At 53.9% G+C, this 22242-nt stretch overlaps 1 protein-coding gene across 7 annotated transcripts; it reads right to left on the reverse strand.

Moving 5' to 3' along the window:
• On the reverse strand, positions 1-20726 carry MAN2A2 (mannosidase alpha class 2A member 2). 7 transcript variants are annotated; one of them, XM_082448571.1, is made up of 25 exons: positions 20531-20724; positions 20069-20271; positions 19065-19214; positions 18237-18494; positions 18021-18165; positions 16137-16308; positions 15560-15687; positions 15170-15343; positions 14621-14807; positions 11977-12154; positions 11465-11667; positions 11077-11259; positions 10790-10904; positions 10486-10553; positions 10154-10319; positions 9400-9636; positions 9031-9153; positions 8620-8734; positions 8223-8356; positions 7901-8042; positions 5741-5874; positions 5347-5421; positions 3594-3788; positions 3323-3433; positions 1-2569 (listed from the first exon to the last, which is right to left on the reverse strand). In XM_082448571.1, the coding sequence occupies exons 3-25, from the start codon at positions 19194-19196 to the stop codon at positions 2417-2419; spliced, it is 3528 nt and encodes a 1175-aa protein (XP_082304697.1). In that variant the 5' UTR covers positions 19197-19214; positions 20069-20271; positions 20531-20724; the 3' UTR covers positions 1-2416. The 7 variants fall into 7 exon arrangements, with proteins under 7 accessions (XP_082304697.1, XP_082304700.1, XP_082304699.1 ...); XM_082448572.1 differs by lacking the exon at positions 1-2569 and adding an exon at positions 2803-3145 and having other exon boundaries at positions 20531-20726; XM_082448574.1 differs by lacking the exon at positions 19065-19214.
• Between the last annotated feature and the right edge of the window lie 1516 nt (positions 20727-22242).

Genomic DNA, 22242 nt, shown 5'->3' on the forward strand with positions numbered 1-22242 from the left:
TCCAGAGAGAACAGCCTTTATTCTGCTAATTTCCTCGGGGGTTCACAGATTCTCCCTTATCATTTGATTACAAATTACATTATACTTGCAAATAACGCCTGCTATAGTGTAACCGCTTAGAATCCTTTACTAATATGATTATAGTTCATATTTACTGAGCTCTTATATGTACCAGGCACTGTGCTAAGCACTTCACACTGATAATCTTCATTCTTTCACTATGACAGACAGGATTCCATGTGCCCTGGCCTGGTGCTGGCAGCAATGCCCTTGGATGACCCGGAAGAACTCAGCTGGTCACTGCTGAATCTTTAGGTCACTGCTTAGCAGGCCCCAGTGACTTGCTCCAAGGAGCCCAAAGCAAGCTATTCTCCTAAAGTAACTGTACTCACCAATTTTTGAAGTGCTGCAAATATTTTCTCCCAAATCTGTCATTTGTTTTAACCTTGGTGGTTTCCATCATATACAAACTTTCAATATATTTTTGGTGGTAAAATCTGTTTATCTTCTCCCTTATTATATCTTTTAGGTTTCATGTTGTTTAGAAAAGACCTTCCCACACCAAAGGTATAAAAATATCCTATATTTTCCTCAGTAATTCTGTAATTTTTTTGTTTTTTCTCTCTAGAGCTAATTTTTGTGGAAACTGTGAGGTAGAGAACTCTTACTTTGATAGGCAGTTACCTTAAAGTACTCTTTATTAAATAGTCCGTCTTTTTCCCACTTAAAATACTCCTCGGGTCCTGTACCAAACCCCCTCACACCTGGGTCTGATGCTAGGCTCTCCCTTTGGTTCCAGCAGTCTGATCCCACTCCAGGTCACACTGACTGAACTCATGGTCAGTCGAGAGTCCCCTGGAAATCTCGTAGGACAAGTGTCTTTTACCCACCTGAGCACCACCGCCCCGGACTCACCATCATTCAGAATTTTCTTGGTCTTCTCACACATTTACTCTTCCAAATGAACATTAGAACCCATTAAATTCCAAAACGTATCCAATCTCACTGGAATACATTGAATTTATGAGCTGATTTGGAGAGAACCAGAATCTTTATAGAAACGTGATGTGCCTTGTTTGCTCTGTTGTCTTCAGCTGATCCTGTTGGATTGTACAGGTCGGCCGTTCTTTAACCCTTCCTCATCTCTCTCATCTGCCACACTGCAGGGGTTAGTAGTGCCAGAACACGGCTAAATAATAGCATGTCCTTGACTAATTTCTGACTTTACTGGGAATGCCGGTGGTATGTGACTCTTTAGAATGCCACTGACTGTTGGTTTCAGATAGAGACACCTTTATCTAGGTTAGGATGTTTCTTTATAATCTTAACTTACTAAGAGTTTAATAAGGGATAGATTTTAAATTTTACCAAATATCGTTTCAGCGTGTCTAGAGACTATCATAAATTTTTTTCTAATAATCGAAGCTGCAGTGAAGGCTAATGAGCAGCCACGGTGCCTCCTAACTTAGTGTACATCTCCCTAGTCCCCGCGCCAGGAAGTGAATACTTCTGTCGAAGGATGTACAAGGCGAAGCTTCAGGGCTGCCTGTAGGGATGATGACGAAAGCTTTCTCGAGTTGCCCACCGCAAGTTGGAGGCTTCACTTTCTTTCCAGGGAAAGGAAATATGCCCGATCAAACGCCCCCATGATGGGAAGCAGCTCTTCGGGACAGTGGTGTCCCGAGTGCAGGACAGAGTGCAGGAACCAAAGAGGAGTCAAGTAGGGTGGCCTCTGCCACCATTCCACAAATCAACACACAGACCAAGTGCCCAGTCTGAGATGGGGTTTTGGTACCTGAAGTGTCCTATGACCTCCGGTCATGACAGTCTTCACGAGTCCTTCCTGCCACACTGCAGCGCCCGGCCAGGGCGTGAGGGTCAGGGAGCACTAAGAGTGGAGCCGTCACAGAGAGCAGCGATTCCTTCTACTCCTCCACCCCACTGCGAACTCTCGGTCCCCAGCCCCCTCCTCCTGGCATCGCTCTGCTTCTGCTTGTCACACACCACAGGACTCCCCTAGAGCCAGCTCTTGCCTACCGTGACCCTGACGCTGGGCTATTACCCACTCAGGCTCCCCTGCTTCTCCTCCATCCCATTCAGGGGAAAGGATGGGTGCTTGAGCCTGCACCCAACTAGGTGGACACGCACAACCCAAAGCAGAGGCTGGCACCACCCACTCTGACCGAGGGCCTTCTCTCCTACATCTCACTGGCGCCTGCCCTATCCACCCAACGCTGGGCTGTGGGTTGCCCCCGAACACAGAAGCAATGATAAAGAGAAAATGAGGGCAGAGCCCAGTCTGTCACAGTTCTGAGAGGTAGATCAGGATAGGAGACCTGGGGTGGCTTGTCCAACCCGATCTTATGTGAAAAGGCCGTCTCTGTGGATGAACTTTCTCTTCAGGCCACAAGAAGCCCTAGCCCAGGCGGAGGCGAAAGGTGGCGATCTCCATGGGCTCCAAATAGATGTCAGTGCTGTTGGAGGGCGAGGCCAGGGGGTACAGCAATGTCAAGGAGGTTGGCTGCAGGAAAACCACATCCAAGCCACGGAAGAGGCTCCCCAGGGCCACCTGTGGGGAGGAGAGAAGGCGCAGGGCAGTGCTGGGGGCTGACACACCAGATGCTGCTGCTCTTCCTCTATATAACTTGTATGAATCTCACAGAAGCTATGGGCCTCTCCGCAGCAAGGTGCCTACATACACAGGTGAGTCTGCGCAACCTTGAAGCCTGTCCACAGACCTTAGGGTAGGAACTGCTGCACTGAGCTGTGAGCTCTTTGAGGAGAGGGACCATGTCTTTTGCTTTTTTTTTTTTCGGCTGTGCCATGCGGCTTACAGGATCCTAGTTCCCCGACCAGGGATTGAACCTGGCCCAAGGCAGTGAAATCACTGAGTCCTAACCACTGGACCACCAGGGAACTCCCAGCAGGGACCATGTCTTGATTCACTTCTGAATCACTGGTGCCCAGCACACGGAGGCATTTATCAGTGCCAGCCTTTGCTGGCTTAAACAATGAACAGAGTATGATGGCTTTTAGTTTTTAATTCCTGGTGTTTCCATTTGTTTGATAGAGGTCCGTACACATGAAACAGAAGTTCTCCACCTGGACACCTTGTCTGGAACTGGCCCCTGCCAGGCCTCAGAGGCTTTGAAAACACATGTCAACAGCTTCTCCCTTGCTCTCCGTAAAGCCCCAGAATAACCCTGACACCTCCCCCCTCGCTGCCCAGCCTCACTGCCACCTCACCAAGCTCTCAGCTTGCCATCCCCAGTGCTCTGTTTCCCTGCCCTCCTCTCCCTTCCCGCACGTGGGCCCTGCTCACCTTGCCTTGGCTTGTGGTGCAGTTGAAGCCCAAGTTCTTGGCCTCAAGGCCACAGTCAAAACCCTTGCGGTGTAAGAGAAGCGCAGTTTCGGCTGAGGGCAAGCTATCGTCCTGGTGACAGACACACAGGGCAGTGGGGAGAGGGGGGTCTCTGCAGGGCTCACAGGTGTAGCAGCACCTCTGCCCGGCAGGCAGGGCTGGGACGGGGAGGAGTCTGGGCGAGGAGGGGCAGGGTCCGCCCCGGAGGGTCAGCACTGAGCGGGACACTCACCTCTGCCTGGAGCGTCCGCAGGTTGAGCAGGTGGAAGTCACAGGGCAGAGAGGAGGCCAGAGGACGAAATGAGCACAGAGCAGGGCCTGGGGGCTGCCTCTTGGCCACAGGCAGGGCGAGCACGGGGGTGTTCAGGTACATGGAAGTCAGGTGACTGAGGAGGGACGGGTAGCTGGTAGAGGGGCCATCTTGGACCTGAAAGATTGGCCCGAGACGTGGGTGAGGAAGTGGAGCGCGGGGAGCAGGAGGATAAAAGCACATCCAGGTCAGTTTCTTTGGAGAGAGCTTCCCTGATGTGTCTGGATACAAGGGGTGCCTGACTCCAGGACTCTTCAAATGCGGTCACTTCCCACCTCACACAGCTTAGGAAGGGCTACCTCACCAGGCCAGCGCTCCTCTAACTCTGGAGGCTTTCTGCTTCCACAACACCATCGTGAGTCACACACTCCCATCAGCAACATCTCCTGTCACATAGAGATTCTCAGTGCAGGGAGGAGAATGGAAGACAGACAGACGGATGCTTCACCATGGAGGATGGGCCCCTGATGGAGAAAGTCTCTGGGGCAACCCTGCAGCTTCAAGCTCGACCCCGTGTCCACAGCACCAGCCCTGATGCTCGGGCCCGGCAGTCCCCACAGCTGTGCTGACTGAGGACTACTCCTTAGATGGCTGACCTGGACGTCACACTCACGGGCCTAAGCTGGACTTTCCTCCACGGCGGCTACTCTTCCATATTCTGGATTTCTGCTCTAAGCACCACCTGCCTTCCTGCTGTCCAGAATCTCGCACTTCCTTCAGCCACGATCTCCATTCCCACCTCGGCAGTGTCCTCACGTCCACCCCTGGCTTCTCCCTCCCATGGCTCATTTCAAGCCACCAAAATTTCCTGCTTGAACAACCTTTAAGCTGTCACCCCTGCCTCCGGTCTCCCTGAAGATCCACCTGAGTCCCTGCTGTGGGAGTGACATGCTTAGGGCAAAGTCCCAACAGTGTTGTCCCAGCTCAGATCCCTCAGTAGCCTCCAGGAGGAAGTCCAGACTCTTCGCCAGGCACTGAAGGCCCACTACAGTCTGCCCCAACCTACCCCCATGGCATCCCAGCACTGGCCACTAGAACTTTCTGCAATCAGGGAAATATGCTATATCTGCACTAGCACAGCAGCTACTAACCACTTGTGGCCACTGAGCCACTTGAAATGTGGCCAGTTTGAATGAAGAATCAAATTGGTTATTGTGTTTTGTCTTAATACGTTTAAGTGGCCACACGTGGCTAGTGGCTATCACACTGCACAGGCGCCTCTGGTCTAGCTGAGTGAATTCACGGCTCTTCCCATTCACGTTCCTTCCTGCCTCCCACCCTCTGCCTCGGTTCAAGTGTGTAGGGCAGACCCCCATTCATCAAAGACGTGCGTGGATGACACCTCCTCCAAGAAGCTGTCCTTGATCCCCTTGGCCCACTATGTTCTCTCACTCCTCAGGACCAGTGGACATACCCCTTTTCGACCTTATATTTTCACACACATAGCTTGGCCCCCACCCATACTCACAAGTCAATTCCTAGAGCTCTGAGGCAGTATCTTATGCATTTGCAGGCCTCTCAGTCCTTACAGCATAGCGGGTGCCCAGCAGCTATTTGATGAGTGAGGGACTGAGCCCCAGACAGGGAGATGGAGCAGCGGGCTCTGCCATCCGCCAGCTCCAACTCCAGCTACAAATAACTAACACTAGTCCAACACCCCATCGCTGGCCCTTACCTCTCGGTGCCCGCTCCTGCTGCTGTGAAAGATCAAGCCCCTAAACATGGCTGCCAGTTTGGAGAAAAAGCCAGGCTGGTGGGGGCAAAGAAAGCCATGAGATGAGCGGGGCAGGAGCAGAGCAGGTTAGAGGACACAGGGGCGGGGGTGGGAAGGTGGGAGATGAGCACGAGGAGGGCACAGGCGACAGGGTGCTGTGGAGAGGGAGGTGCCAGGCTGCATGAGATGGAGCAGCAAAGCATCAGACTCACTTCCCCGCCAACCCAGGAATCAGGCCCTACTCTTGCTACCCTTGCCCACCTCTAGTACGCTCCCCAAGCCCTAGGCTGGAACCCCAGGGCCACCCACGGGGCCTAGCCTGACCTGGCTCCCTAGGGGTAGGCCCAGAACTTACCTCCCTGCCCAGGGTTCGCCGTTCCAACAGGAGACGGAAATGGTTGCAGGTTCTCTTGTTGTCCTTGAGCCCTTGGCCCAGGCCCCGGTTGTCGTCCTGCATTAGTCTCCGGTCCAAGATCACCTCCAGCTGGCCTAGGGAAGTTAGCTGTGAGCCCCCAGCCTGCCTGTCTCACCCCCAAGCAGACACCGACCTCTGGAAGCAGCAGCCCACCAAAGCCCCAAGGGAAGAGCCCAGGGAACCGGCTGGAAGCTGAGTCACTCAGGGCACAAAGCCGCTGTGGAACCTAGAGCTGGAAGGGGCTGAGTGAAGGACTGTGACCCTGGTAGTTCACTGTCTGTGCTCCACGGCTCAGGAGTGGGGGCCGGCCCGGGTGCCCAGGCAGAGAACCGTCTCTAGGCTGGCTGCATGCAACAAAGTGAACAGCAAACACAACAGCCATCAGCAGCTGCTGCAGAGGCCCTGACCCGGGGCAGGTTTTCTCAGGTTGGGTGGATTCTGTTGTGACTGGAACACACGCTTCCAGCCCTGGTTCTATGTGGGGACAGACTCCAGCTCTGCCTGCCACGTCTGTCAAAAGGAGGGAGCAAGAGGACAGACAGATGGCACATCAGGCAGAGGCTCAGATTAGGCGTTATTTGGGGTTGCCCTGCAGACAAGAGATGGCAGAGAATCCTTTGCTTTTTTTTTTTTTGGCTGCACCGCACACGGCATGTGGGATCTTAGTTCCCTGACCAGGAATTGAACCCACGCCCCCTGCGTTGGAAGCGCGGAGTCTTAACCACTGGACCTCCAGGGAAGTCCCTAACCTTTCCTTTCCTTTAAAAATATGTCTGGGGGGACATCCCTCGTGGCACAGTGGTTAAGCATCTGCCTGCCAATGCAGGGGACATGGGTTCGAGCACTGGTCCGGGAAGATCCCACAGGCTGCGGAGCTACTGAGCCCATGTGCCACAACTACCGAGCCCGTGTGCCACAACTACTGAAACTGGCGTGCCTAGAGCCCGTGCTCCACAATGAGAAGCCACCACAATGAGAAGCCCGCACACCGTGACGAAGAGTAGCCCCCGCTCGCCACAACTAGAGGAAGCCCGTGCGCAGCAACGAAGACCCAACGCAGCCAAAAAAAAATTAAAAAATAAAATAAAATAAAAATAAAAATATGCCTGGGGAAGGGGCTCACTCAAAGCTGACATATGTTGGAATGAGGATTTTTCCCAGCATCTGTTTTTTCAAGAGTCTCTTGAGAGGAGCCCATACAGACAGCTCTATCTGCACTCCCATCACCCCAGCCCAGATTCTGACTTACGTAGTTCCTCAGTCTTTACCCTGCGCAACCACAGAAAGGCACACCAAATCCTAAAATGGACCCCTTGCATGTAAAACAATCGCCTGTTAGCGCACTGTTTTCCAGAAGGGCAGAGACCAAGGGAGGACGCTGGGCTGGGTTAAGAGTTTTACAACCGGAGTGATACTGGGCAAAGGGGCAGCAGAGCCTCATGCCTTCCAGCAGAGAGTCAGGTTCCCACTGTGCTTGCCATCGGCCCCGCAGAGCCTGGACTGGGCACTCTTGGCTCAGTCCTGCACAAAGGCTCTGCCCCAAGGACAGACGACCTGAAGGCCTCAGAGGCCACTAAGTGCAAACTGTTCACTTTACCCTGAGGCTATGGGAGCCACCTGGGCTGGCCCAGTGTGACCAGCTCCAGGTCAGTCTCCTCATGTCCTCGTTTTGATTCTTAAGAATGTCATTCTCTCTTTTTTTTTGTCATTCTCTCTTTTAATGACCATTGGTAGGAAGGCAGGAAGTATTTTTCTCCTTTGCTAAATATTTCATTATAACACTGACTACACTTTTCCAACTGTCCCTACTGCCATCCCTGTCAGGAGAAGGTGGCTGCACGCCTCAGCTAAGAATCACCCTTCAATACCCTGATGCTTCTTGAGGGGATCCAACAGGCCACCCACCCCCCAGTCACCTCCACAGCTGCCTCCACCAGGGGAGAGGGTGACGGCAGGTGTCTGCCTTCCTTTCATCTCCCGCTGGTGTGTGACTGACAGACAGGAAAGACACAGAGGCCCACAGAGAGGACAGGCCTCGGTGGCGGGGATGGGCTTCTCGATCTTGCCCTCTCCCCCCCGAATAGCACCTGCTCCCCTCACCATCGTGGAGGCTGGAGACGCCCAGGGCCTGGGCAGTGTGCAGCGTGAGGCGGCTCTGTGCGTCCTGGAGGCAGGCCATGACCGGCATGGGGTAGAAGTTGGCCTGCAGGGGCAGCTTCTTCAGATACCGCCGGGGCTGCACCTGCGGGGGCAAGGCCAGCAGATCAAGAGCATCCGGGCACCATTTGGGCCCCGATCACTCTTGCCTTCGATTCCTCCTGCTCTGTCAGAGCAGATCACCTGCCAGGGCCTGTGATGCAGGCAGTAAACAGTCCAAGTTCTGTTCCATAGGGTCTCTGGGGCCCCAGGCCTGAGGCATCACCTGAAAGCCATTGAGGTCCGTGAAGAAGGTGCCCTGGCTGTCAATGTCTGTGTGGATGCGCAGGGCCAGCTCCTTGTTGACGTAGTCCCGGATGTCCACCAGGGATGACACGTCCAGAGACAGCCCCTCCACCCCTGGGCACAGGACAAAGGGAGAGGCCGAGTGGCGTGAGCCACAGCCTGAGAGACTGGGCTGGGAGAGGCTGTGCCCAAGCCCCGGGCAATTCCCAGCATTTCTGGCCAAGCTCTACTCCCAAGAAAGTTAAGAATCATCCCCATCTCAAATGATACATTTGTTGGGAACAGATGCATGAATAGACAACGGGCAGAAGGAAAAGCATGTCACAGCCCACGGAGCCCGCACCTCCTTCCCTACCTTCCTCGTCTGCAGGGCTCACCTGGCAGGTTATAAAGCCGGACTACCTGGTGAACGTGCTCATAGTAGGCAACCACCTCTGAGAAGAAAGGGCCTTCCGTGATGCGCAGCACGGGAGGGTCCTTGGGGACGTAGGGCTGGGGAAAGAGCAGGTGGCTGCTGAACCCACGGCACAGAGAACAAAGCAGGGAGATGCTGGCCCGCGGTCAGGCAGGAGGACTTGTTCCCAGCAGGCTCTGGGCTGAGACCCCTGGCCGAGCCAGGCCCAGGCCCCCAGGCAACGTTCCTCAGTCTCCCACCCTCCGCAGGGGCAGTGCAGGTGAGGCACCTTGGCAGGCAGGGTCGCCCTGGACGAGGCCCGTGCCCTTCTCCCTGCCCTCCTCTCCTGAGGCCTCCAGGGCCTGCTGGGGTTTGCAAGGTGTCTGTAGGGTACCTTGGCCTCGCCGTCAGGCAGGAAGAGGTAGGCTCCACTCTTGTCTTTGGACGAGCGGGTGCCATAGATGAGGAACTCCATGTCCACCCGCTGCTCCTGCTCCTCGTCCACCCTTCGGATGCTCTGCCAAGAGACACAGCCCTGACCCCTGGCCCCACACCCGCGTGTCAGGCCCGCCCCCGGGAGGGCATGGACGAACTTCCCCCAAGGAGCCCAGCCCTGCTTCCCTGTGCTGTCAGCTCGGGGCCCAGACGGCCCGCTCCCGGGTCCACCATGAGTCAGGTGGCAGCACACTCATGGGCCGGAGGCAGCTCCACGACCCCCCCGACATGCGCGCCCTCCTCCGGCTCCCAGCCCCTGGCCCTTTACCTTGAGGAGCCCGGTAAGGCCTGAGAACCAGACCTGCATATAGCGGTTGCTGAGGGCGAAGTCGCTGGTGCCAGAGTCAATGACGCGTAGAGGGAACGCCTCGTGCCTGCTGACGGACAGCTGCCGCCCATGCAGGTAGATGCGCACGGAGGAGGGCAGAGTGCGGGGCCCGTCCAGACCCAGCTGCAGCTGCAGCACACCCAGGCCCAGCGCCGGCAGGCGGACGGGCACAGACACCTGCGGGCACGGGAAGGGTGAGGAAGTGTGGGCCACGGCATGGGTGTCTGTCTTGGATGCAGGCCTGGGGTTCTGGCCCTGAGAGCCTGAGCAAGTCCCTGCACCCACTGGGGCCTCGGTGCCCTCCGCCCAAAGCGCAGGTGATGTTACTTGCCCCTCGTCAGACTTTCATGAGTCTCAGATGATATTTGGAAAACTATGAGATGGTAAACACACGTTAAGCTTTCAATAAATATTTGTTGAATGAACAAACAATGTGGCAACATAACTGCCATTTTTACTATCATATACTATACCAAACTTCCCCTTCCTTTCAAGGACAGACTCAAAGCCCAGGAGTGACTCTCCTCTGGGCAACCCCTCTCCCCAAGACTCTGGTCCCCAACCTGGGGAGTAAGAGGGCTGCAAGCAGGAGGGTGGAAGCCAGTGTCCGTGGGCAGTGTGAGGCTCCGGGGAGAGGCCAAGGATCAGCACAGAGGGCCGAGGCCGGGCCCCACCTGCCAAGCCCCCGCCTCACCTGGTAGACGTCAGGGACCATGTCAGTGGCAGAGCTCCAATGCGCGCTGACCTGCACGGCCAAGGGCTGACCCTCCTCTGTAAGGACCCGCACCCGGGGTGAGCTGACCAGAAGGGACACTACGCTGAGCCGCTCCTGCTCCAGTGGGTTGAACAGCACCACGTACCTGTGAGCAGAAAGCAGGCTCACCCAGGAGGCCACCGCTCTGGGGCAGTGGAAGCAGGAACAGTGGCCAGGCCAAGAGTCCCTCAGTGGTTTGGCAGGGTGGGGGCGGGAGGGTGCCCAGAGCCATGAAGGGGCTTTGCCTCTGCGCCTGGCCCAGCTCGGCTCACCTGGGTGAGGAATCCAGCTGGATCACTGTGTGCTCTGGTAGGGCATCGTGATTTAAGCGGGTGTCATCCTGGAATGAAGTGGGTGGGAAGAAAGAACTATCATGGGGCTCGGCCTGACTCGGAGTCTTGCCTCCCCCGACCCCCCCCCAACCTATCCCAGATGGGGACCGGCAGCTGCGCCAGGCACAGATCTTTCACTCCAGGACCAGGAAGGAAAAGAAGGGCAACGCCCTCGCACCACAGTTCTCGGCACAGGGCTGCACACCAGAGGGTCCCCCTGAGCAGGTGCAGGAGCGGGGCTCACCATTTGCAGGAAGGGCGCCTCAGGGTCAAAGTGGTAGCTTTTCTTGTCCCCCAGCACCAGATAGTGAGCTGCGTTAATGATGACCTGCTTCAGGTTGACAAGGGAGCGCAGAAGCCTGGGAGGGCGGGCAGGAGAGGGACCATGGGAGAGGTGACCACCGAGAGACTGTCCACCTGCCAACAGGGCGAGCCCTTGGCAGGCCTGCCCACTGACTGCCCGGTGCATCCTCCCTTTTGGGATGGTGGGCCGAGGCGTGGAGCTGATGGGGAAGAGGAGAGGGCTCCCACCTGATCCCATAGTCCACAACAACTGCCTCCTTGGCAGTGCCAGTGATGGCGTCGTGGTGCTGGAAGAGCCCCAGTGTGCGCCGAGCTTCCGTCAGAAGGGCGAAGTTCGAGAGCGGGTACTGGCTGGCCAGTCCAGAGCGCCGGGCATGAGCCACAGCCAGGCTGTACAGAATCTCTGCCCCCCTGCCCAGAGAGAGAAGTCAGCCTCCTGCCACACAGCTCCCTAGGGCCCACCCTCACTCTGCAAGCCCCACTCCTCTTCCTTTCACCCCTTCTCCACTTGTCTTGGTCTCCATGCCCTTCTAGTCCCTTCTGAGCCAATCCAGCCCCTCCTTAAACCCCAAAGGCTTACTCTATCCCTCCAGCCTGGAAGGGGGGCAGGTCTCACCGCAGGTGCGCTTCCAGGACGCGGTCCAAGCTCTTGTAGAAAGGCCGCGAAGTATAATAGCCTGTCCAGTAATGGTCCTCCCGGTCCGCGTAGGAGAAGAAATCCCCGCTCAGCACAGGAAACCCTGGAGGCTGGGCCCCTGGCTCCACCCCTGTCCTCTTGTATAGAGCGTCAAAATAGTCGGAGAGGGTGCCAAACTGGGCCTGTGGGGACCCCAAAAACACACTTCCATCAGTTCCAGAGTCTTCTGGGAATTGTGGCCCCCCAGTGCTGCAGTGGAGGCTAGGGGCAGGGATTTTTGCCTATGCAGAGGGTAGTCACCATATGTCCTACCTTCTGGACCTCGAGAAGCTGAGGAACCTGGGAAAGAACTGTGACATAAAAGGGAAACCGTGCCCAGAGTTGGGAATGAGCCCTTGCTTTGGAGCAGTATCGGGGAGCATGAAATCTCACAGGAAGGGCTGGGCTGCAGCACCACCGAGGTCCCCTCCCCAGTGAGTGCCCCTTCACACCTGCACGTGGAGATCAGGCTTGCTGTTGAGGAAGTCGAAGAGCCGCTGGTAGTTGAAGAACTGGGCATCCCACTCCTGGGGCTTGTCGTATCGGAAGTCATCGCCCAGCGGCACCAGGAGGACGTTGCTTCGGAACAGCCGGGACTTCTTCCTGTACTGGTCCAGGAGCAGGCCTGCCCTGCGGTGGGAACGGGGACGGGCCCCACATGGAGTCTCACATTATAGGATCCTGAGCAGAGCCAGCCTGAGAGGAGCCCTCCGATACATCCTCATCACAGAGTCACTCGGCTTGCGGGTAGATACCTCATGGGGTGAAACCCAGTCCCAGGGAGCCCAGCGTTCTCCAAACAACTCGAGAGTTCTTCCTGATGCGTGGCTTCAATTCCCTGGCCCCAGTTATGCCCTTGGATACCACAAAGAACAAACCAGTCCTCCTTCCCCATGACGGTCTCTCAGACATATCCAAGATGTGCAAACATTCCCTTGTGCTTTCTCACCAGGCTTTGCAATCCCAGCCCCTCTATTTGGTCCCTACATAGCAGTTGAGAATCCAGTCACCAGTAGTTCTCTGAGCAGCCCGTCTGCCAGGATCCCAGAGTGCGGGGCCCAGCGCTGAATAAGGGAGTCCAGGGGAAGGCAGACCACACACCCCAGTCTGGCCAGAGCTGCCGTGGGAGCGGCGTGTTTATACAGGCATGTCTGGCAGCCCCCACTGTCACCCCACCATGCTGACATCAGTGATCGTGTTTTCTGTGCATGCGGCCCAGCAAGATCTTTTCTCATCCTGAACTTTCCTATTCTGTTTGCTGAAGCTAAGGGTAGAACCTTACATTTATCTGATAAATCTTATCTGGTTAGATTCAACCCACGTCCCAACCTACTGAGATCTTTTGGGATCCTGACTCTGACACTCCAGCTTTGTTTGCCACCAGTTAGTGATGCAGCACAGCCCCAGAGTGAAGAGCCTGGACTTGGGGACCAGACTACACCAACACTAGCTCCGTATGCACTAGCTGTGTGACCTTGGACAACTTACTTAACCTCTCTGGGCCTCAGTTTCTATAAAATGAGAGTAACATCAGTACCTACTGTCATAGTATTATGAGAATTACAATGAACTGAGTGAATTAATATTTGCTAAACACTTAGAACAGTGCCTGACACTGTTCTACATAAACATTTATTATTTCCTTTTTCATCCAAGTCATTAATGCAATCAACAGAAAAACAGACCTGTGGCATTAAAACCTCTTTCTCTTTTTAGACCAGCCTGGTAATTGGCATGTTATGGGTGTTACAGTTCAACCAGCCACTAATGTACTTAGCCATGCTGGTGCAGCTTGTTCTATTCCATTTTGCTCTCAAGAAAGGACTCCTCAAATACCACCTTCCCCTAATTTATCATCCTTGTAAGCCTTTTAAAGGAGAAAACGAGAGCTTCCCTGGTGGCGCAGTGGTTAAGAATCCACCTGCCAATGCAGGGGACATGGGTTCAATCCCTGGTCTGGGAAGATCCCACATGCCGCAGAGCAACTAAGCCCGTGCGCCACAACTACTGAGCCTGCGCTCTAGAGCCCGTGAGCCACAACTACTGAGGCCCTGTGCCACAACTACTGAAGCCTGACCTAGAGCCCGTACTCTGCAACAAGAGAAGCCACCGCAGTGAGAAGCCCGCACACCGCAACGAAGAGTAGCCCCTGCTCGCCACAACCAGAGAAAAGCCCACGCACAGCAAGGAAGACCCAACGCAGCCAAAAATAAAATAAATAAATTTAAAGGAGAAAATGAGGTTATCTCCCATGACTTGCTCTCTGTAAACCTGGCCTGGCATCTGTAGATCACAGCTGCTGCTTTCAGAAAAAGCATGCCTTAAAAGCCCTAGATTCTTGCTTGGAATCAGCATTTAGATTTCTGGATTCTGGAAACAAAAGACCACTTTCTTTCCCTTCTGGTCACGTGTTTCACCTCTTGGACATCATGGAAATCGGAGGATTGCAACATGAAAACCCGTTCAACTTGTTATATTCTTAAGGCCAGTCCAGTTCCGGCTAAATCATTGCTTAGCTCTCTCTTAATCCACCTTTTCCCAGGGGAGCTGATTTCAGCAACATCTTTTGGGGTCCCTAAGGATTCTCTCAAAGGGAACAGGTCTGTTTTCTCAGAGGCTGGAGGCTGTTGGGCGGGACAGAATGTGCATCTGAATGGGATTCTGGGTGCACAGACTGAGGATCCCTGGTGACTTCAAGCCAAGGCAGGAGGCCGGCCTGAGCTTAATGCAGGCCTACCAGACTGAAGGCTGTGAGGCACTGCACCTAATCTGAGAATTATTCGCCTCTGAGTCAGTCCACTGGCTCCGACAGTTTGTTAGGACACTGGAAAACATACTCATTTGGGAAAATAAAACCATTCTGGAAAAGGTGGTTCCTTAGAGCCACTCACTCTAGTTTTCCAGGAAAACACAGTAAAGGAACTGTCACTGCAAGGGCTGTGGGCCTGAACTCACCAACCGAGCCCACCCCCATTTTATGAATGTGGAACCCGAAGCCCCCATGCAGCAGAGCCCAGACCAGAAGCCAGGTCTCCTGACTCCTCTGCAGAGTGAAAATGACACCACCACACTTAGTCCAGGTCTGGGAGCAAGTACCTCTCGGCCACGTTTGTCTCTGTGATAGCCCGGGGCGGCACCTTCCAAGGGCAGTTGATGCGCCCCCCGGGCAAGCGCTTGAAATCAAACTGGCAGCAGATCTTGGGATCCGGGCCACATGTATGGGGGACGTCATAGCTGTAGAAAGGCATCATGTGGCAGAAGATGTCTGTGCTGGAGTCCGAGTCTATAGAAAACACACCAAGCTGTCAGCCCCCGGAGCTGGGCACAGGGATGCCGGGGGTGGGAGGGGATCTGCTCCAGCTAAAGGCGTGAACTAGACTTAAGGCTGCAGAGGACATGCAGGCCAATGGTCAGGACACAGGGAGGGCTCTGGAGCCCACAGCTCCTCCAGGAGACAGACAGCAGGCTCCACAGAGGCTAGAGATCAATGTGATCCCCACCTAACCTGAAGGAGAGAGCTTCTGACGGTCTGCACCAGTGTTTGTTGGTCTGCTCTAAAGGACAGATGGGTCTTATTTCCGATATCCCTGCCCTTTCCCAGTGGGAACCACTGCTGTGACCCCCCTCCACCCTACCTGGCCTTACCCCAGGTTTGCCTCCACATGAACTCCAGGCTGTGGGTGGCAGCAAAGTGCTTCTTGATAGCATAATGTACCCTCTGAATCAGCATGCTGGTCAGGTTGGCACGGCGCAGAAGGTAAGGCATGGTGGGGCTGTATCCAAAGGGGTCCACCGCCCAGCCTGAACGCGGGGTTGCACCTGGGCAGGGGCATGGAAGCCAGAGGCCTGAATGTCTCAGGGCCTGGCCTCCCGGCACAGGGGCCCCAGATCCCGTCTTGCCATCACACCACACCCATGCTGGTGGAATTAGCCTAGCAAAGAAGCACCCCCTGCCAATCCTTGTGCCTTACAGCCCCCTGCTGTCCTCTGGGCCCAGCTATGGGGGCAGACTCCCACTCCTGAGCCCGGACTCACCGAGGTTTTTCTCCAGCCACTGGTGTCCCTCAATGAGCTGGTCAATCAATGCAAAGTAGTGGGAGTTGGCCTCATCCGGCATTACCCAGCCTCCTGTTGCAATCTCCAGCTGCCCATTTCCCACCAGCCTGGAGTTAAGGACTCACACTCAGCCTGGGGCAGAGACCCTCTGCTCAGTCCTGCCAACCAGATGCTGGGACCTGTGTGTACTGGCCTCACTGAGCCAGTTCACCCAAACCCAGGACCAAGACAACAGACATGCGCCCTCCTCTCTCTCCAGCCAACCACCATGCTGTCCTGGCTCTGCTTATTCCTGGACCTCTGTCTGTGCTTCCAGGGGCCAGGCCCTATGTTTTCTCTTCCCTGTGCTCACACTACTTTGATTTCTCCTAACACTAGTGACCCTCAAATCAGTTCTTGCCTTCTTATTCCTGGCCCCTCTACCATCACTCCTCATCTCTGCCAAGGTTCCCCTTGCCTCTCCCTGACACCTTGGCACCTGCAGCTCCAGGAGAGGACTTCACACCCATCCTAGGGCCCAGAGGATAGCCCTCCTGCCTCCCCAACTGGCACTGGCCTTCGGACTGCTGCTCTCTTTTGGGCATTGATGTTGTCCCACCACTTGGCGAAGAAGGAGACTTCTGCCCAGATGAAGCGCCGCCGGGGGTCCTCTTGCAGCTTGGACACCATGTTGTTGAGAATGTGCTGGGTCTGCTCTGTGTAGTACTTGTCAAAGGTCTTGAGCCAGCCTGGGGAGCCAACATAGGGTCCCCTGAGGATGCCACCATCTTCTTCAACTGTCCCTCCCTTACCTTTGCCATCAGGAAGCCCACCCCAGCCAAAGCAATCTTAAGAAAAACAGAGCTGGAGGAATCAGGCTCCCTGACTTCAGACTATACTGCAAAGCTACAGTAATCAAAACAGTATGGTACTGGCACAAACCCAGAAATATAGATCAATAAAACAGGATAGACAGTCCAAAGATAAACCCATGCACCTATGGTCAACTAATCTATGACAAAGGAAGCAAGAATATACAATGGAGAAAAGAGAGTCTCTTCAATAAGTGGTGCTGGGAAAACTGGACAACTACATGTAAAAAAATGAAATTAAAACACTCTCTAATACCATACACAAAAATAAACTCAAAATGGTTTAAAGACCTAAATGTAAGGCCGGATACTATAAAACTCTTAGAGGAAAACATGGGCAGAACACTCTCTGACATAAATCACACCAATATCTTTTTTGATCCACCTCTTAGAGTAATGAAAGTAAAAATAAACAAATGGGACCTAATTAAACTTAAAAGCTTTTGCACAGCAAAGGAAACCATAAACAAGACAAAAAGACAACCCTCAGAATGGGAGAAAATATTTGCAAATGAAGCAACGGACAAAGGATTAATCTCCAAAATATACAAACAGCTCATGGAGCTCAATATCAAAAAAGAACCCAATGAAAAAATGGGCGGAAGACCTAAATAGCCATTTCTCCGAAGAAGACATACAGATGGCCAAAAAGCACATGAAAGATGCTCGACATCGTTAATTAGTAGAGAAACACAAATCAAAACTACAATGAGGTAACACCTCACACCGGTTAAGAATGGCCATCATCAAAAAATCTACAAATAATAAATGCTGGAGAGGGTGTGGAGAAAAGGGAACCCTCCTACACTGTTAGTGGGACTGTAAACTGGTACAAACATTATGGAGAACAGTATGGAGGTTCCTTAAAAAACTAAATATAGAACTACCATATGATCCAGCAATCCCACTCCTGGGCATATATCCGGGAAAAACCATAATTCGAAAAGATACATGCACCCCAATGTTCACTGCAGCACTATTCACAATAGCCAAGACATGGAAGCAACCTAAATGTCCAACAGCAGAGGAGTGGATAAAGAAGATGTGGTACATATATACAAAGGAATATTACTCAGCCATAAAAAAAGAAAGAAAGAAATGCCATTTGCAGCAACTTGGATGGACCTAGAGATTGTCATACTGAGTGAAGTAAGTCAGACAGAGAAAGACAAATATCATATGATATCACTTACATGTGGGATCTAAAAAAATGGTACAAATGAACTTACTTACAAAACTGAAATAGAGTCACAGATATAGAAAACAAACTTATGGTTACCAAGGGGGAGAGGGGGGAGGGATAAATTGGGAGACTGGGACTGACATATACACACTACTATACATAAAACAGATAACTAATAAGGACCTGCTGTATAGCACACGGAACTCTACTCAATACTCTGAAAAGACCTATATGGGAAAAGAATCTAAAAGAGACTGTATATATGTGTACGTGTAACTGATTCACTTTGCTGTACAGCAGAAACTAACACAACATTTTAAATCAACTATACTCCAATAAAAATTTTAAAAAGTAAAAAAGAAAGCCCACTCCACACCCTGGCTCCCAGGGTCTGCTGGGCCCTCACCTGGGTCATTGTGAGAGTGGGGGACCACAAACACCTGCAGGTCTTCGGTGTCCCAGTCGTGCGGGCTATAAGAGATGTCAAAGCCTTGCTTCCACACGCCGCCATCCACGTTGTCAAATGGTAACTCCTCTGATACAGTCAGCATCTGCCAGGCAGGAGAGCAGCTCAGTGCCCCAGCCATGGCCACTGTGGGTCCCTGCCAGTTCTGACTCTTACCTGCAGCTCTGGCTTCTGGCCCCGGACCCCCAAAGCAAATTGGCAGTCTTGAGGGGAGATGGAGAAGAAGCTGGGCCGGGGCTCTGGTGGCACCACCCAGGAGCCATTGGCCATATAGTACGGCAGCAGGGCAGGTGGGCCCTCCACGTTGGCCGTCAGCTCCAGCACAGAGTCCTTGATGTGGCTGATGATCTCATGATTCTCCTCCAACAGCTGCTCCAGCTGTTCAATGCGGTTCTGCAGCACAGAAATTTGACTCTGCCAAAAAACCAGAAAGCAATCACCCCCAGCTCCTTATGTCACAAGAAGGATCTCTGCATGGGGCCCACCACCTGAGGCCTGACTATGATCCTTCCCTCCCCAGTCAAAGGCAGGACCATGAGCCTACAGGGTTGGATTGCTCTGGTCAGATAAGGGAAGAGGTGTGAATCACTACTGAAGACTGCAATCCGCTTGGGTTGGGAGTACCCTCACTCTCTAGCTTATGGATGGCAAAGATTTCACCTCCCATGCCTATTCTCAACAATCGGCATTGCCTATCAGGAGCATTGTGCTGACAAGGACTGCACTGGGGCTTAGTGGGAAGGGATGCTGCAATCCATTAGCGATGTCTGCCAATAATTCAGGAGGACAGAGCAGCAGTACATATTGCCATTTTCCCTCCCTCCTTTCTTTTTGCCATCACTGCTTTCAGCTTTGAGTTTCTAGAAAATCTGCCTATTGAGAAGGAATGTTCTTGCCCTGGGCTGACATGACTCTCCAGCTGGGGCAATAACCCGATCCCAGATGATTTGTGTATGAAGAGATCAGCAATCAGGCATGACTCACCCGGGGGAAGTTCCCACCGTTCTGGTGTCGGGTGGGATCATGCTGCACTCGATCCAGCATGAGGTAGAGTGAGAAGACAGCCACACAGAAGATGGCAGCCCCACACACTGTCACCTGCTTTTTCAGCTTCATACTGGCCTCCACACACACCTGGCCGGAGGGATACCAGATGTAGCTCCAGCAGGCAAAAATCCCTTTGGTGGTCTTTCCACCAAATGCCCCAAGGAGTTCCTGAGGGCTGCTCCCGAGGAACACCAAAGAAAAGAAAACTTCTAAGCACTGAATCCCAACACTGGCTATGGATCCTGACCCAACCTGGATCGTATTGTCTTGGCTGAGACACAGAAAGCACTAGTAAGAGGCACATCTGAGGCCGGTCCTGCCTGGTCCTGGTAGCAGCTTTGCCCCTAGGGTGGAGATGATGCTCTCTCCCAGGCAGATGCTATTAAAAAACACGCCCGGAAAACAAAACTTCCCAGCTGTGACTTCTGAGTTCGCCATACAACTTCCTGATTACAACCAGCTGCCCACAGAGCTTGCCTACAAGAAAGACACAGCCAGTTAAATGACGTGGGTGTCCAAGCTCCCTGGCCATGTGCCTCTAATTTCAGAGGAATATACTGGTATCTATTTTGATTTAAAGGATACAGACAAAGCCCCAAAAGCCTAACAAGAAAGCCTTTCTCCCTGCCCGCTTGCATCAGACTGGTACTCACCAGAAAGAGTGACTGGCACAGCTGCTCTCTTATTCAGAAATGCAGAATGAATTAAAAAAGAAGCCACAGCTTATGTTTCTAACATAAAGAGTCCTCTCCCTGTTAGCTCTGACTCCTGCAGTGGGTAACTTTCAGCCTCTGCTTAGAGTATTTAGGGGACCCCCTGGAAGCCAGCAGTGATTGATGTCAAAGATAACCTGGGTAGAGAGAAGCTAGGCACAGCTGCTCGGCTGTGGGGCAACTTCAGAGAATCAGTGTCCTCTGCCACCTCCCGCGGCCCGCACTTGCCTGCTGGGCGGAGGGAGACAGTTAGCTGGCGGCCGAGCGGCGGCGGGAGCGGCAGCTCAGGAGTCTTCCTCCAGCCCTCGGGCTAAGGAGCTCTGTCGCCTCTGCAGCGTTGTGCCCTATTTAGCGCGATCTTATTCCGCTCAGGAGCCTCCAGGCAATATTTTTAGCCCTGGGAAGCTGAGTCCAGGCCAAAGTAGGTGGAGCTGGGGAGAGAGAGTTGGATCTCAGAGGGGGGCCGGCACCTGCCGCCGGGTCTTCGGCTGCTCGCCCGCTCGCCGGCCCAGCCCCCTCCCGGCCCTCGACCCTCCCCGGCTCTGCCGGGCCCCGGAACCGCAACGGCAACTGCCCCGTGCGGGAGCTCGGGCCGCCTCCGACTCCGAAGCGCCGCACGCGCTCCTGCCGCTCAAGCCCGGCCTCGGCCGGGGCAACTGGAGCCCTGCCCGCGCCCGCCCAGCACGTTACCGTCTGCGGCCGGCTTCCGGGCCCCGCCGGCCGAGCTGCGCCCCTCACATCCCCGGGGGCTGCGGCCCGCGCGAAGGCAGCGACGCAGAAGGCGGGCGTCCGCCCACCCGTCGCTCCCACAGGGGCCAGGCCGCCGGCTCCGGTTCCCCACGCTGGAGGCCGCCGGGCAGAGCGGCGTGCGGGGCGGGGACAGCCTCGCCGCGCCCCCGCGCCACCCCAGCCCCGCCTCCTCGCCTCGGCCCCGCCTCCGCCTGCGGTGCGCCCAGCCGAGCCGGGCGAGTCGGGCCACTGGCGTCCCTAGCTCAGCTCCGGTGGGTCGGCCTCGCGCTTCCGGTGCGATCTGCGCCGTGGCCCCCGGCGCCGGCAGAGGGTCCGCAGTGCGCAGCCGCAGCCGCAGCCGCAGCCGCAGCCCGGACCCGGCCTGGGGGAGTTGCGGGTCCGCGAGGAGGGGCGTGCAACTTGAGGTTTTACTGAGTCTTCCTAGAGTAAGCGCATTAATTACCAGTAGTAGAAACATTCCTCCTCCATTTCACCAACTGAACGGTGAAGTACATTTTCCAGCCGCCTCCTGGTTCTGGTGTAGGTATCCTTAATTAGATGCAGTTACGCTCCTCAGGCAAAGGAGTGCTGCCTCCTGTTGGTACCGTGCGTTAATCACGGTCCCTTTCCGTGCTTTCCTCCGGTAAGGCCTATAATTTTCTTGCTTGTTCTTTTACTGGACATCTGGGTTGTTTATAATTTTACAGCATAATAAACCACGCTAGTGAACATCTCCATGAATTCCACATGTCTTCTTTTTAAACTATTACCTTAGGACAAACTTTCAGCGGTGAGGTTACCAGGGCCAAAGCTATATGACTGATGGTACTTGGCATTCTGTTGCTCCCCAAAAGGGTTGTGCCAGTTTCCACCGCCAATTACAAACTGTTGAAAATTGCTTAAGCAACTTTTTGGTTGATTAACCAGATTTACAAACCCATCTCATTGTTTTAACTCCCATTTCTTTTATCACCATCAGAAACATTTTTCTAGGTTTATTCGCCAACTAGCATGCCTGTTACTAAGGTGGTAGACCTAGGCTGGGTTCGTCATCCTCTGTGTCTCTGTGTTTTGTCCTGTGTTCTGGGAAATTTATCTTCCGACCTGTCTACTGAATTTTCCATTTTGGCAATCATAATCTTATTTTCAAGAGCTCTTATTGATTCTCTGGTGGTTCTTTTCTTTTTTTTTAACTGAGATACAACTTACAGTATATGGCACAAGTCTTAAGTGTGCTGCTCATGTATATAAATGGATATACAAGTATAATCACCACTCAGATCAAATTATCACTTTCTCATCACTCCAAAAAGTTCCCCTCTATCAAGAGGTCAAGCATTCCCTAAGTGCAGCCTGGTAGCTAACAAGGCCACAAATCCTTTTGCACAAATCACTGTGCAGCTGCCAGGTGTGCCTACCACACTTCCATGCGACCCAGCCAGTAAGAGGATGACAAGCCCCAATGGGTCCAGACAGCTATTACTCACACAGACAGCAAAAGCAAGACCAACATGGTGTCAGCTTTCCCTAGTCACAGGACAGCACTGAACCAGAGGGACCAGATGACAGGCACCACGATGGTAGGTCTGTCTGTGGCTGAGAAGCCAACTCAACTGCAGTCAGACAATTTTATGACCTGCAGCTACACTCTTAAGTGGGGGGAGGAGGGTGGG

This window comes from Balaenoptera physalus (assembly GCF_965194825.1).
Source record: "Balaenoptera physalus genome assembly, chromosome: 2".
NCBI lineage: Eukaryota > Metazoa > Chordata > Mammalia > Artiodactyla > Balaenopteridae > Balaenoptera > Balaenoptera physalus.

Bases quoted from the DNA above. Each gene is read 5' to 3' on its own strand.
- MAN2A2 (XM_082448571.1), bottom strand. From the start codon at position 19,196: ATGAAGCTGAAAAAGCAGGTGACAGTGTGTGGGGCTGCCATCTTCTGT. The intron at 11,260-11,464 runs GTGAGACCTGCC...CTCTCTGGGCAG, and splicing joins GTCCTGGAAGCGCACCTGCG to GGGGGCAGAGATTCTGTACA. The intron at 8,043-8,222 runs GTGATGCCTCAG...TTGCCCCCGCAG, and splicing joins CGGACCTCAATGGCTTTCAG to GTGCAGCCCCGGCGGTATCT.